Source organism: Zalophus californianus, chromosome 16, assembly GCF_009762305.2.
Source record: "Zalophus californianus isolate mZalCal1 chromosome 16, mZalCal1.pri.v2, whole genome shotgun sequence".
NCBI classification, from domain to species: Eukaryota; Metazoa; Chordata; class Mammalia; order Carnivora; family Otariidae; genus Zalophus; species Zalophus californianus.
The window spans coordinates 28,121,523-28,134,526 of NC_045610.1; the positions used below are offsets into that span (position 1 = coordinate 28,121,523).

Genomic DNA, 13,004 nt, shown 5'->3' on the forward strand with positions numbered 1-13,004 from the left:
AGGTTGTAAAGCAATATTTGAAGTATGTTTTTATCACCATTTAAAATACATATTTTATCTACATATAGGGTATTAAATGATTAAATGGGGTTATTTATGAGTAGTGGGTTTATGAGAAATTATTTTCTTCCTGCTTCTTATTTGTATGAAAAATGACAAGCCTGGAAAGAAAAAATTTACCTACAACTCACTTGATTATAAGTAATTTTGGTTTATTTTTAGTTTTTCTTGTGTTCTCTAACTTTTAATGAACAGAAGTATATTACTTGTAGGATTAAAAAAGTATTTTCTTTTTTAAAAAATTATTTGAGAGAGAGAGAGAGCACAAGCTGGAAGTGGTGTCAGAGGGACAAGCAGACCCCTTGCTGAGCTGGGAGCCAAACATAGGGCTCGATCCCAGGACCCCAAGATCATGACCTGAGCTGAAGGCAGACACTTAACCGAGTGAACCATCCAGGTGCCCTTAAAGAAGTATTTTCAAAAGTATAAAATTCTAGAACCTGATTCACGAGGAGCCCCTTGTCCAAGTTCACACAGCAAGTCACTGAGAGAGCAAGCCTGGAAGGATGGCTTCCCCTCTCATGGGCTCCACTGGTGACAGGATCTGCGGGCACACCCGGAAGGTGTTCTGGATGTGTTGCCATCCCTTGTTCTTCGGCCAAGATGTGGTCTGGGCATAAAAGACAAGAGTGAGGGCAGGAAGGTGGTTGGAGCGGGAGACGTGGCTAGACCAAATGTCACGGGAGCCCGACAAGGGCCCAGGGAGGTGGACAAACACAGTCATTAGTCATAGGGTACCTGTCCTGCCTGAGAATGGCAGCGGCTTTGCCAGAGTTCTTTAGGGGAGACACCTCCCCCTCTTCCATTTCAGATCCATCCTAAAAGTTAACGCCAGTCCTCTTAACTGCTCTGATCTTGTCCCAGAGAGGCCCTGGGCTATGTCACCTAACTGACACTAACCACATCCAGCTCTGCTCTTTCCCGGTTCCTGAAATCCAGCAGCAGATGGCAGGCGTGCTGAAGACAACCTGCTACCCAAAGCCCAGAAGAAAGGGGAGGAGAGGAGGGAGAGAGGAAGTTACCTTGGTCCGAGCCTGTAGCCCCCAGGCTTTCCTATGAAACCCAACGGTCTCCAGCCAGGTTTCCTGTCCCTTTAGCTTTTGCCAAGAATGGGGGGGAGGGCTGCCAGGGGCCAGAATACTGTTGGGGGTGGGGGACAGCCCCCCCCCACCGAGGCTGATGGATCATTACTCCAGGTGTCCCCTACAACTCCCCTCCTTCTCTGGGGTCACTCCATGTCCCATAGTTCCTTAGGCTGTTGGTTCCTGACTTTTGTCCCTTTCGAAGGATCCCCAGAGACTCAGTTTAACCAGAATTTTGGAGAGGGTTATTGTCTGTCCCCCCTGGGGACAGCACTGGCCTAGGCACACGGAACTAAGACGCTCCGGGGTGGGATGCTAAGTTCAAAGGCTGGGCACAGCTCTGGTCTCTCCTTTCCTGTCCCTCTCTCCCATATGAGGGATCAACTTTTGGGCACCCCAACCCCTGTGGGGGAGGAGAGAGGGGCGGGGTTTCAGCTGCCCCGCCCCCTCCCTGAGCCCGGAGGACATAAAGGCCTAGATTCAGGTGAGCCATGCGCCCAATACCAGGTGAGCTTCGGAGGTGAGGTCCTGGGGGCTGAGAGGCTGAAGCTAGCAAAAGAGGGGCTCTGTGGACCCCTTCCCTGAGAAGGTAGGTAGGACCCACTGAGGTTGGACTGGAGTGTGAAGGTGGGAGTGAGGGGTCGGGGGAGAGGGCTGGTGGAGCTCTCTCCTCCCAAACGCACTGCGCACTCCAGACTTGCTGGGCTTGGGGTCTTGTTGCAGAGATGAAGCTGCTGCTGGCCCTCACAGGGCTCCTGGCCTTTCTGGCTGTGCCCCAGCGCTCTGGGGGGGCCGGTCCAGGTAACGGTGCACAAAGAAGGGAAAAGGTGGTGTGTTGGGGCTGGTTCTGAGTCCCAAGGACTCGGTGCAGGCCACCCTGGCTCTGGGGCCCATTCCTGACCTTGCGACCCCTGTTCTGGGCAGCTGTCCTGGAGGAGATAGAGACCTCAGTGGTACTGACCTGCATGAAGGAAGCCAAGCGACTAGTGGACATGGCCTACAAGGAGCGGCGGGAGAGGTGGGGTGCCGGGCACTTCCCAGCTCCGGGCAAGGCTGCCCCAGGTCTTTCGGAGAAGGAACTTGACGTGGGGACTTCGTGGGCGGGGAGGGAGCCCCCTGTCTATCAGTCTTTGTGTCTTTGGGTTTGAGAACACCTTCAAAACCATCCCTCCCCGTGGCCTTGCCTCTTTGGGCACCCAGGTCCATACTCTGTTTACAAAGTGGAACCTTTTTCCTGTCTGTGGGTCTGTCTACCCCGACCTGCGTGCTGACCTGGGGCTAGGGCTCTGCTGAGTGTGCCGGCCGCCACTGCCTCTGGCCTCACCCCTCCCTTCTCCAAGCAGCATCAAGCGGCGGCTTCACAGTGGCCTGGCCAGCCCCATGGAACTCCTGTCCTACTTCAAGCAGCCGGTGGCAGCCACCAGGACAGCTGTGAGGGCTGCTGATTATCTGCACGTGGCCCTAAGCCTGCTGGAGGGGAAGCTGCGGCCTTTGTGGCCCGGGCCCTTCAATGTCACTGGTACCGTCCGCCCTACAACCCCGGTCTCCTGCTCCACTAATGACCTCGGTCATCTCCCAGTGACCCCCCACCCCCCACTCCTCTCCCGGGAAGTCTCAGGGGCACGGGAGTCTGCTCTCCGTGTCCTCAGACTGGGCCCCCAACCAAGCGTCCCCAGCTTAGGATAGGAAATGGGGGGACACGACAACCACGCCCCTCTCCCCCCGCTCCCCACCCCCGGCCCCAGACGTGCTGACACCGACCCAGCTGAATCTGCTGTCCACGTCGAGCGGCTGCGCCTACCAGGACGTGAGGGTGACGTGCCCGGAGAACGACAAGTACCGCACCATCACCGGCCACTGCAACAACAGGTGCGGCCGGCTGCGGGCGGCCCCTGGGCTGGCGGGCGACTCCCGGCGGGGCCCCCTCGCGTCAGCGCCGCGTCCTCCCCCTGCAGACGCAGCCCCACGCTGGGGGCCTCCAACCGCGCCTTCGCGCGCTGGCTGCCGGCCGAGTACGAGGACGGCTTCTCGCTGCCCTACGGCTGGACGCCCGGGGTCAAGCGCGGCGGCTTCCCGGTGCCCCTGGTGAGCGCCGGCCGGCGGTGGGGAGTGGGGGCTGGCGGGGGGGGGGGGTGGAGCGAGGCCCGGCCCGGAGGCGCGCGGGGTCCCCGGCGGCCCCTGACGCTCCGTGTCCCGCAGGCGCGCGCCGTCTCCAACGCCATCGTGCGCTTCCCCACGGAGCAGCTGACCCCGGACCAGGAGCGCTCGCTCCTCTTCATGCAGTGGGGGCAGCTGATCGACCACGACCTCGACCTGAGCCCGGAGCCGGCCGCCCGGGTCTCCTTCGTCACTAGTGTCGACTGCGAGACCAGCTGCCTGCAGCAGCCGCCCTGCTTCCCGCTCAAGGTGCTCCCTTCTTCCCGCCCCGCCGCTGCCTGCCGGGTGGGGAGACGGAGAATCCTTCCTGGAAGCGGCCACCTCCCTCTGTGCCCAGAGTTCCCTCCCCGGCAACTGAGTAAGGCTGGCCCTGCCCACCCACTTGCCTCCGCCTCCGGGCCGAGGAACTTCCCGCCTCCCTCCAACCTCCGCGTGCAGGTGCCCGGTGCTCCGTCCCCTTGCCTCCGCACAGAGGGCCACCACCTTCCTGCCCCCCACCCCTGGGCGCACATTGCGCGGAGCCTGGGCTGTCGGTTGCAGGAGGGCTGGAGGGGACTGGATGGTTGGAGCACAGTAGGGAGAGGAGGAGAGAAAGGAAGGAGAATGGCAGAGAGGGAGAGAGAAGAGAGAAAGGCAGGGGCCAGAGTGAAAGACAGGAAAGGTACAGGGAAGGGGGCGGGGGGCGCAGGAAAGGAAAAGCAAAAGGAGGCTGAGAGTTGGAGACCGCATCCAGAGAACAGGGGAGGGAGGGGCAGACACGGTGGGGAAAAGGAGGGAGAGAAATGAAGTTTAGGCGAGGACTGGCTGGCCCTCCTCCAGGGGGTCACACATCCCCCATTCCAGAGTTCTGGTCATCACCCCCAAAGCTCGAAGCTCAGAGGAACTCTACTGGTGCAACATCAGGCAGTGATCCTCTGTGGGCCTTGAGAGGCCTCCCTCCAGGCCAAGGGGGCCAGAAGTCCTGAAGAGCCCTCGTTTTGGCGTCTGGGTCTCACCCTCTGGTCCTGGGTTCCAGGCTGCTTTGGAGGTGGGATCAAGACCTTGGGGTAGGGAGTGGACAGGAGAGCCAACCGGCCTTGTCTGCGTGTCACAGATCCCACCAGATGACCCCCGCATCAAGAACCAACGTGACTGCATCCCCTTCTTCCGCTCCTCGCCAGCCTGCACAGACAGCAACATCACCATTCGCAATCAGATCAACGCGCTCACCTCCTTCGTGGACGCCAGCATGGTCTATGGCAGCGAGGACCCTCTGGCCACTAAGCTTCGAAACACTTCCAATCAGCTGGGGTTGCTGGCTGTCAACACCCGCTTCAGCGACAACGGCCGGGCCCTGCTGCCCTTTGACACCCTGCATGACGATCCCTGCCTCCTCACCAACCGCTCGGTGACCATCCCCTGCTTCCTGGCAGGTCAGCCCCGAGTGGGAACCTGGGGTGGTGCGGGGGTGGGTGGGGGGTGTGTGGGTGCGCTGGAGCCACAGGGGGCCTGTTGGTGAGCAGCCTGTGGGTTTGCATTTAGAGAGACTCTGTCCTCACCATCTTCATATTAATCCAGTTGCCTTGGTGACAAGTTGGATGGAGGCAGAAAGGCAAACAAACAAAAAACCCCAAACCAAAACTAACAAAAACCAAAAAGCCAACCTAAGAAGGAGACTCAGGGATGGCTGAGGAGCCTCTGTCCATCTGCCCTTTTCCCTCTGGACTCTGGCAGAGAGTTGAGTCCTCAGAGACAGGGAACTAGGGGGACAGAGAGCAACGTGGCATCCTCACTCTCTATAACTGCATCATCCACTGTGCTAGCCACTAGTCACACGTGGCAATTTTCATTTAAATTTAAGTTAATGCAAATTAACTTAAATTAAATTTAAAATTCAGTTCCTCCGCTGCACTAGCCACATTTCAAGTGTTCGGTAGCCTCATAAGCTAGTGGTTCCCATATAGGGCAGCACAGATGTAGAACATTTTCATCAATTCAGAAAGTTCTATGGGACGGTGCTGCTCCAGAATATCACCTCCTGTCGTCTTGAGTCCCTGTAATAAGAGAGGGCAAGATTTTAAATTTAAACACCTGGCAGCCCTGGGGATATGGTCGGGGCAGTGACAGTGCCCACGCCCAGAAATTTTCCAATTTTTTAAAAAAAGATTTTATTTAATTTTTAAAGAAGATTTATTTATTTGAGAGACGGGCTGAGAGAGAGAGAGAGAGAGAGAGAGAGAGCAGGGGGAGGGGCAAAAGAAGAGGGAGAAGCACTCTGCTGAGCATGGAGCCAGATACTGGGCTTGATCTCAGGACTCTGAGATCATAACCTGAGCCGAAATCAAGAGTTGGACACTCAACCGACTGAGCTACCCAGGCACCCCAAGATTTTATTTTTAAGTAATCTCTATACCCACTCTGGGTCTGGAACTTATAACCCCCAAATCAAGAATCACATGTCCCACCAACTGAGCAGCCAGGTACCCGTCCAATATTTTTTAATGTAAATCCAATAGTGGTCCTGAGGCCCTTCCGTTCACATCTGGCCTCCCAGCCTCTCCTCCTGATGGCTTCCGGCGATCTCGCCCCTGGCTGGGCCCTGGCGAGGAGAATCAAGGTCAGCTCCAGGCCACTCCAGAGCCCATAGTTTTCTGGGCTAGTGAGGAAAGAGCAGCACTCCTCAGCCAGTTACGGCCACCTCCATCCTGGCGTCAAGCTGCATGGCCTGGGCCTGGATCACTGTGACCTCTGGCAGCTCATGGGATAGTAAATCTGCTCTCAAAGAATTTCTTTCCCACCAGCATCAGGAGCTAATAAAGACTAGACTCAGTGTCCTGCTAAAAGGGCCCGGCCCTAACTCTCTGGCCCTTCCAGAGAAAAGGTGGGGAGGACTAGAGGGATTAGAGATTTCACTTGTTTTTGTTTTTTTTTTACAGTCTCAGATGTGGACTATAAACATCCTGTGCCCTAGACCCCCTCTCACCCCCACTCTCAGGAGCCTGAGCAGGCTGCAAATTAGTATGTAGTAAGGATGGGGATGGCAACTCTGATCAGATGGTAGTGGCTTTCTAGAGTCCTGTGTTGAGAAGGATTCTGAGGTTGCATCCAGTTTGAGCAGGAAGAGAGTGCTGTCTGACATGGGCATGGAAAGTAGGGGGCGCCGACACACATGCTCCTTTTTGGCCTTCCCTGCATCGAGAGAGTAAGTCAACCAGGCAGTGTAGGGATCACCTACTTTGTAGCAGGCATGGTGTTAAGCTCCATATGTCTATGTGTGAGTTGGGTGGAGGGTCAGATGCAAAAAGGCTCAAGCCATGGTCCTCGTCTTCAAAGAGCTCCCCGTCTCAGCTACTAGAATGTGGCAAGTCACGTGTCAGCTCTGATGCCTGTTGAATGAGCATCTGCAGCTAGCAGTGCCCCTACACCGAGGAAGAAGTTAGCATGGTGGACCAGGGCATCAAGGGAGGACCTCCTAGAGGAGGTGTAAACTGAGCATGGTGTGGAAAGATGGATGGAGAGGAAGTCTGGGTTTCAGACCTTGGCTGGGGAGGGAGTTTCGGTGGAGCTAGTCTGTTCTGATGGGATCTTAGGAATGACAGCAGCTTTTGCTTCCCCAAGGGGACACCCGCTCAAGTGAGATGCCTGAGCTCACCTCCATGCACACACTCTTTGTGCGGGAGCACAACCGGCTGGCCACAGAGCTCAAACGCCTGAACCCCCGCTGGGATGGAGAGAGGCTCTACCAGGAAGCCCGCAAGATCGTGGGAGCCATGGTCCAGGTGGGCAGTTCTGAGCATTGGTGATGCCAGGGGTCGGGCAGGCTTGGGATCCAAACATGCCTCTACCACATCCTAGCTGTGTGACCCGGGGCAGGTTAACCCCCATGAGCCTCAGTGTGTGCATCCATGATGCTGTAAAGATTAAATGATATATGTGAAAACACCTGGCAGATACTAAGTGCCTGACAAAGGTTACTTGCCTTCCATCCCCTCCTTCCTAGGCTGGCTCCCCTTTCTGCTGTCCTGTCCATCGGGAATGGTTTCGGGAGGCTTAAAGGGGTGGGTCTGAAGTGCCTGGCGCAGAGTAGCTGGTCAGTAAATGCCTTTCCTTTCCTCATCTCCTTGTGGCTCCTCGCTCCCTTACCCACTCATCTCTTCTTTTGGCTCTATCATAGCCACCCCATCCCTCACCCTTGTTTATCCCTGGGAACTGTTCCTGGTTCTCTCTCCCAGCTTCTGATGCTTCAGCACCCCCATCCTCTCCCCAAGACACACACACACACACACACACACACACACACACACACACACACACACACACGTGCACACCTTTTTCATATCTTAGACTCCGGAGAGGGAGAGAGTTGCAGGTGCGGAGGGTAAGTTTTGGCTTTGCACCAAGAACTTAAGTGAGATTCATTTAAGCCTTGCAGAAAATTCCAGACTCTAGAATCTATATCTTCTCTTTGCCCTGGGGGAAATCATCTAGGGTGGCTCTTTTCCTTTTTGCCTCCCCTCCTCCACAAATGCAAATTGAACGCTATCGTGAGCCAAGTGCTTGCTGGACACCGAGTAATTTCAAGAGAAATGAGATACAACCCTTGTCCTCAGGAGCTTATAAGTTAGGAGAAAAAAAAAAAAAAAAAAGACATGAATAACTCAAGGGCAAAGGAGCTATTGACGAACAAAGCCCTTTGTTATTTAATCCTTTAAGACAGACGGCAGCATAATTATCTTTAATTTACATTTGAGTAACTGGGGCTCACAGAGGTTCATAACTGGCCCAAGGTCGCACAGCAGGCAAGCCCTGGAGCTCTGTGTCTGCCACTCAGTGCCACTCTGTTAGACCCAGATCCAGCGCAGCGGGAGACAGCTCCCTGGCTATGGACAATGGAGGGACACCCCCCCGCCCGCCCCCCAAGCCAGGAGCAGGCAGAGACTGCACAGAGGGTGAGTGGAGAGGCCACTCTGAGCACTTTTCTTTAGATCATCACTTATCGGGACTTTTCTTTAGATCATCACTTATCGGGACTACCTGCCCCTGGTGCTGGGACCACAGGCCATGAGGAAGTACCTGCCGAGCTATCGTTCCTACAATGACTCGGTGGACCCTCGCATCGCCAACGTCTTCACCAATGCCTTCCGCTATGGCCACACCCTCATCCAACCTTTCATGTTCCGCCTGGATAACCAGTATCAGCCCATGGGGCCCAACCCCCGCGTTCCACTCAGCAAGGTCTTCTTCGCCACCTGGAGGGTAGTGCTGGAAGGTGAGGGGACCTCGGCCAGGAGACAGTGGGCTGGCAGCTGAGGACACGGTGGGGGTGGCCGTGGCCGCAGGGAGCCGGGGCAGGGGAAAGCCTCTTCCTTCCACCTTTGGGGACCTTATCTGACTTTCCAGCCTCAGTTCACCTGACTGCTTCTGTATATAATAATAAAGGGTAGGGTGGAGATGGCTCATAGGGAGCTGGCTCCTTCCTGTGTGTTATGACTCTCAGTGACCCAGGAGCCCAGGGGCTGGGTGCACCCCAGCTTGCAAGTCTGAATGGCGTAACCCCCTGAGACCTCAATTCCCCAGCGAAGACCTGCCCACTGAGGCCACCTTGGCACCGGGAGCTGCCTGTGCCCAGCCCTCTTCTGCAATCCCCTGACTGCACCTGGGACTTTTCCCTCACTCCAGCCTGCGCTCTGGCTGCTGAGCCAGATCCTTCCCCAAGTCTTGTTTCTCTTGTCCCAGGTGGCATTGACCCCATCCTGCGGGGCCTCATGGCCACCCCTGCCAAGCTGAATCGCCAGAACCAAATCGTGGTGGACGAGATCCGGGAGCGGTTGTTTGAGCAGGTCATGAGGATCGGGCTGGACCTGCCCGCTCTAAACATGCAGCGCAGCCGGGACCATGGCCTCCCAGGTGAGGGCCTGCAGGAGCTCGGCTGTGCCCCGCCCCCACTCTAGGGCCCTGCCCTCTCGGGTGCCCCCAGCTGCCCCAGTGGGCTGGAAACCTGGCTCCATCACATTTCATATTGCTTTGTTTTACATGAACTTTGAGGGGGAAAGGATTATTATCACTTCCGTTTTATAGATGAGCAAACTGAGGCTTGAAGAGACTCCGAACTTGCCTAGGTTCTTCTCCAGCCAAGTCAGTGATCGAGCTTGAATTTGAACCCAGATCAGCCTAACCCCAAAGTCTGTGCCTACATTATGGGACAGCTGGTGTGGCTGAACCTTCTAGATACACCTCACCCCTCACGGGTCTGAGATCTTCAGAGGGGGACAGTGAGATGTTCCTGCTCTTGGACGCTGTAGGAGTTAGGGCAGTTTAGGATTTGCCTCACAGTGAGAGAGCAAAGGAAAGAGAGAGGGTCTTGGCCCCTCAGTTCAGGGTTCAATGGGGGCTTATAGCCTGGGAGAAGCCCCTCAGTGTCCTCCTCTCCCTCATGTCCTTCGGTAGACAGCCAGGGTCAGTGTGTTGGGGAGGTGGGCTTTGTGGGACCCTCCCACAGCCACCGCTCCCCCCTACCCCCACAGGGTACAATGCCTGGAGGCGCTTCTGCGGGCTCCCCCAGCCCAGCACAGTGGGCGAGCTGGGCACGGTGCTGAAGAACCTGGCCCTGGCGGAGAAGCTGATGCAGCAGTATGGCACACCCGACAACATTGACATCTGGATGGGCGGCGTGGCCGAGCCCCTGGAGCCCTACGGACGCGTGGGCCCCCTCCTGGCCTGCCTCATTGGGACCCAGTTCAGGAAGCTCCGCGATGGTGACCGGTGAGGGGTGGCGAGCTGCTCAGGCCCGCTGTGTGGTTGCAGGCCTATTTCCCAACCTCTGGGCGCCACCCCCACTTCTGCCTGTGAAGTGAGGGGCAGGAAGGGATCCGTGATTTCCAGGGTTTCCGGGGCCTTGAGGTCATCCCTCATGTGCTCTGAACCTGTTGGTGGTGCAGCCAGGAGGGACCTGGGCCCCTGGTTGTGAAGGAGGGAAGACAGAGAAAACGCAACTCTTACCTACCCCTTCTCCGGTGTCAGAGTGCTTGCTGCTGAACAGCCCCCAGGGCTCTCCTAGAGTGACGTCACTGTGTCCCTGACACCTGTCATGCCCAGTTCTTACCTAGCCCGTATTGCGCTCTTGGGAAAACTAGAGAAAGGTGTCCTCCTCTGGGTGGACCCCTTATAAACCTACCGCAAGGTTCTCTGCGCCCCCACGGACACAGCCCCGGGCCAGGGCACAGGGCTTCGTGAGTAAGCGTGGGCCCAGCTCCCTGTGCAGCGTGAGTGGGGCCCCGGGGGCCACCGGAGTGGGGGCAGAGCAGAGGCACCCCGGCAGCTGCGCTCTCCTCCATGCTGGGCAGAGGGCATCACGCGTGTGAAAGCCCCCAGGCTGTGGTGGACCTCTTACATCCAGGGAGTGGCTCGAGCCAGCGGAGGCCCTTCCGGCCGAGGACAGCCTGGGTGCAATGTCCGTGGGTGTCCCCACGCAGGTTTTGGTGGCAGAACACGGGCGTGTTCAGCAGGCAACAGCAGCAGGCGCTGACCAGGATCTCCCTGCCCCGCATCATCTGTGACAACACGGGCATCACCATCGTGTCCAAGAACAACATCTTCATGTCCAACACATTCCCTCGGGACTTTGTCAGTTGTAGCACACTCCCTGCACTGGACCTGACCTCCTGGAGGGACAGTGACTAGAGGCTGGGTAAGGGGGTATGGTGGTGAGGTGACAGTCCCTGGGCTGGCCCAGGGGGGGGCCCCTTCCCTAGGTGAGCACATCCCTGTTCTGGCTGAGAGAATGAGTGACTAGACATTCATTCATGTGTGTGTGTGTGTGTGTGTGTGTGTGTGTGTGTGTGTGTGTGTGTGTGCGCGCATCATATAGAAATTGCATTTCCTATGTGTGAGTGTTCTGTGACCATGGGAGGTGTTTTGTGTGCGTGCGTATGTGTCTGTGTTTGCTGCCTATGTGAGTAGTAAGTATACGGAAGATCGTAGAGTGCATGGGTGAGGAGCACAAGTCCGGAGCCAGGTGGGTGGGTTCAAATCCTGACTCTTCAGCTCTCCAGCCGTGTGACCTTGAACAAATGACTCAACCTCCCTTTTATCGAGAATACCTTGAGTTTTCTTCTTCGCAAATAAAAGCTGTCGTGGCTCCTTAGAGGCTCCATTTACACCATGTCTGCCCCCAGGGAGCTTATAAGTGACAGTGTCCAGGTTGGCAGAGGTGACCCAGTGACCCCCGGGGGAACGAGCATGAGCAGTTAGGCTGTGTGTGGTGGTTGAGTTGTGGGCTCAGGGGAGCAGGGCTCGGTCAGTGGCACCCCTTTTGCTTCCTTATGCTGTTCTCTTGCTTGTTCCCAGGAGCCCACCTGGAAAGGAAGTGGGGCCCATTGGCCCTTTTGTGCCATGCGTTTGTACCTGACATCTATGATAATAAAGCACCACCGATGGGGATCTTTGCTCTGTCCATGTCTGCTATGGGACTGGAGCCTCGGCATGAGGCTTGCTCTGGCTTCTGAATTTGAACCAGTGTGGTCCGTGCCTCGGAAATGGTGGTGAGGGTCTCCGGGAGTCATTCTTTGATGCACACATACCAAGCAGGCAGTTCTTAGAAGCCTCCGGGCCAGGTCACACCGAGCAGACCATCCTGACTCGCCTTCCACCCACACCACCCCGGAGGACAGAATCTGTGGTCACCGAGCCCTTACGCTCATCCACTGCTCTGGCGAACATCTGTTGCGGGCTCAGTCTGTGTCAGGCCCGTGTCAGGTGCTGGGGGTGGAGGGGACACAATGCTGTCCTGCAGGAGAGAAAGAATAGAGGTGTGATGGGAAAGTAGGCCCTTCCCAGCTGACGGGGCGCCTCTGGATCGTGCATCCCTGCAGCCTGGTGCGATGGGTTGGAGGCCCTTGAGACAGCAGACTCCTTCTCAGTCCTGGCTTCGTGCAGCCAGTTTCCGAGAGCAGGGACAACAGATGGCTGGGTCCAGGACAGGGCCAGAGCTGAGGGAAGGGAAGGAGGCTATTTCCCAAATAATCTTGCCTGGAGCTTGACCCCTATATCTGAGACCGGTAGATTCCTCCCTGCCCACCTTGTTCCCTTTCCCCCTCCGCCCCCAGCTGGGAACCTGAAGGTGTGCAGGATGCCGAGGCTCATGGACCCACAGGAGCCCCAGGCCACCTTAAGACCTCCCATAACGGGATAAGTACTCTCCATTTCACTGATGATGACAGGGTAGCCAGAGAGGTGACGAGACTCATCTGAGGCTTGAAGATGTAGGCGCCAGAGCCAGGATGACCGCCCAGGTCTTCAGGCTCCTAGGCTCTTCCCACAGGTTGGCTAAGTGCCTCCCACCCCCACTGCACCAATCAGGGGACCTGGAGGTGCCGGCTAGGCTGACCTTACCCGGAGGGTCATTTTAAAAGAACACAGTATATATTAGGTAGCAGTGCAAGGAATATTCTGGAGATGCCCCTTCAGAGGTCTCACAGGTTCCAAGGCCTCGGAGAAGAGGGTTGTTCCCAGAAGGGTTTCTGGAAGGGAAATCAACTCTTGGTGTAGGGGAATCCAGGCTCAGACGTCCTCCCTGTTTGATCCCTTGACAGCAGCCCAAACCTTGCCTCTGTGGCCATTGTTTCTTTCCCCAGGAGCCCCTGGCCTCCTCCTTTTCTCTGAGAACTGAAATCTCACCACACCATACCTTCTCGTCCCACAGACCCGTGCACACAACATCTTAGTGGT

The 13,004-nt window shown here is 56.6% G+C and overlaps 1 protein-coding gene across 1 annotated transcript; it reads left to right on the forward strand.

Moving 5' to 3' along the window:
• The first annotated feature begins 1,846 nt into the window (after positions 1–1,846).
• MPO (myeloperoxidase) lies at positions 1,847–11,714 on the forward strand. The gene is made up of 13 exons (XM_027567492.1): positions 1,847–1,943; positions 2,067–2,160; positions 2,486–2,661; positions 2,888–3,011; positions 3,098–3,227; positions 3,342–3,548; positions 4,393–4,711; positions 6,897–7,057; positions 8,292–8,547; positions 9,015–9,185; positions 9,803–10,040; positions 10,751–10,965; positions 11,625–11,714. Exons 1-12 carry the CDS (start codon positions 1,868–1,870, stop codon positions 10,956–10,958), a joined length of 2,160 nt encoding a protein of 719 aa, XP_027423293.1. The 5' UTR covers positions 1,847–1,867; the 3' UTR covers positions 10,959–10,965; positions 11,625–11,714.
• Positions 11,715–13,004: the final 1,290 nt, after the last annotated feature.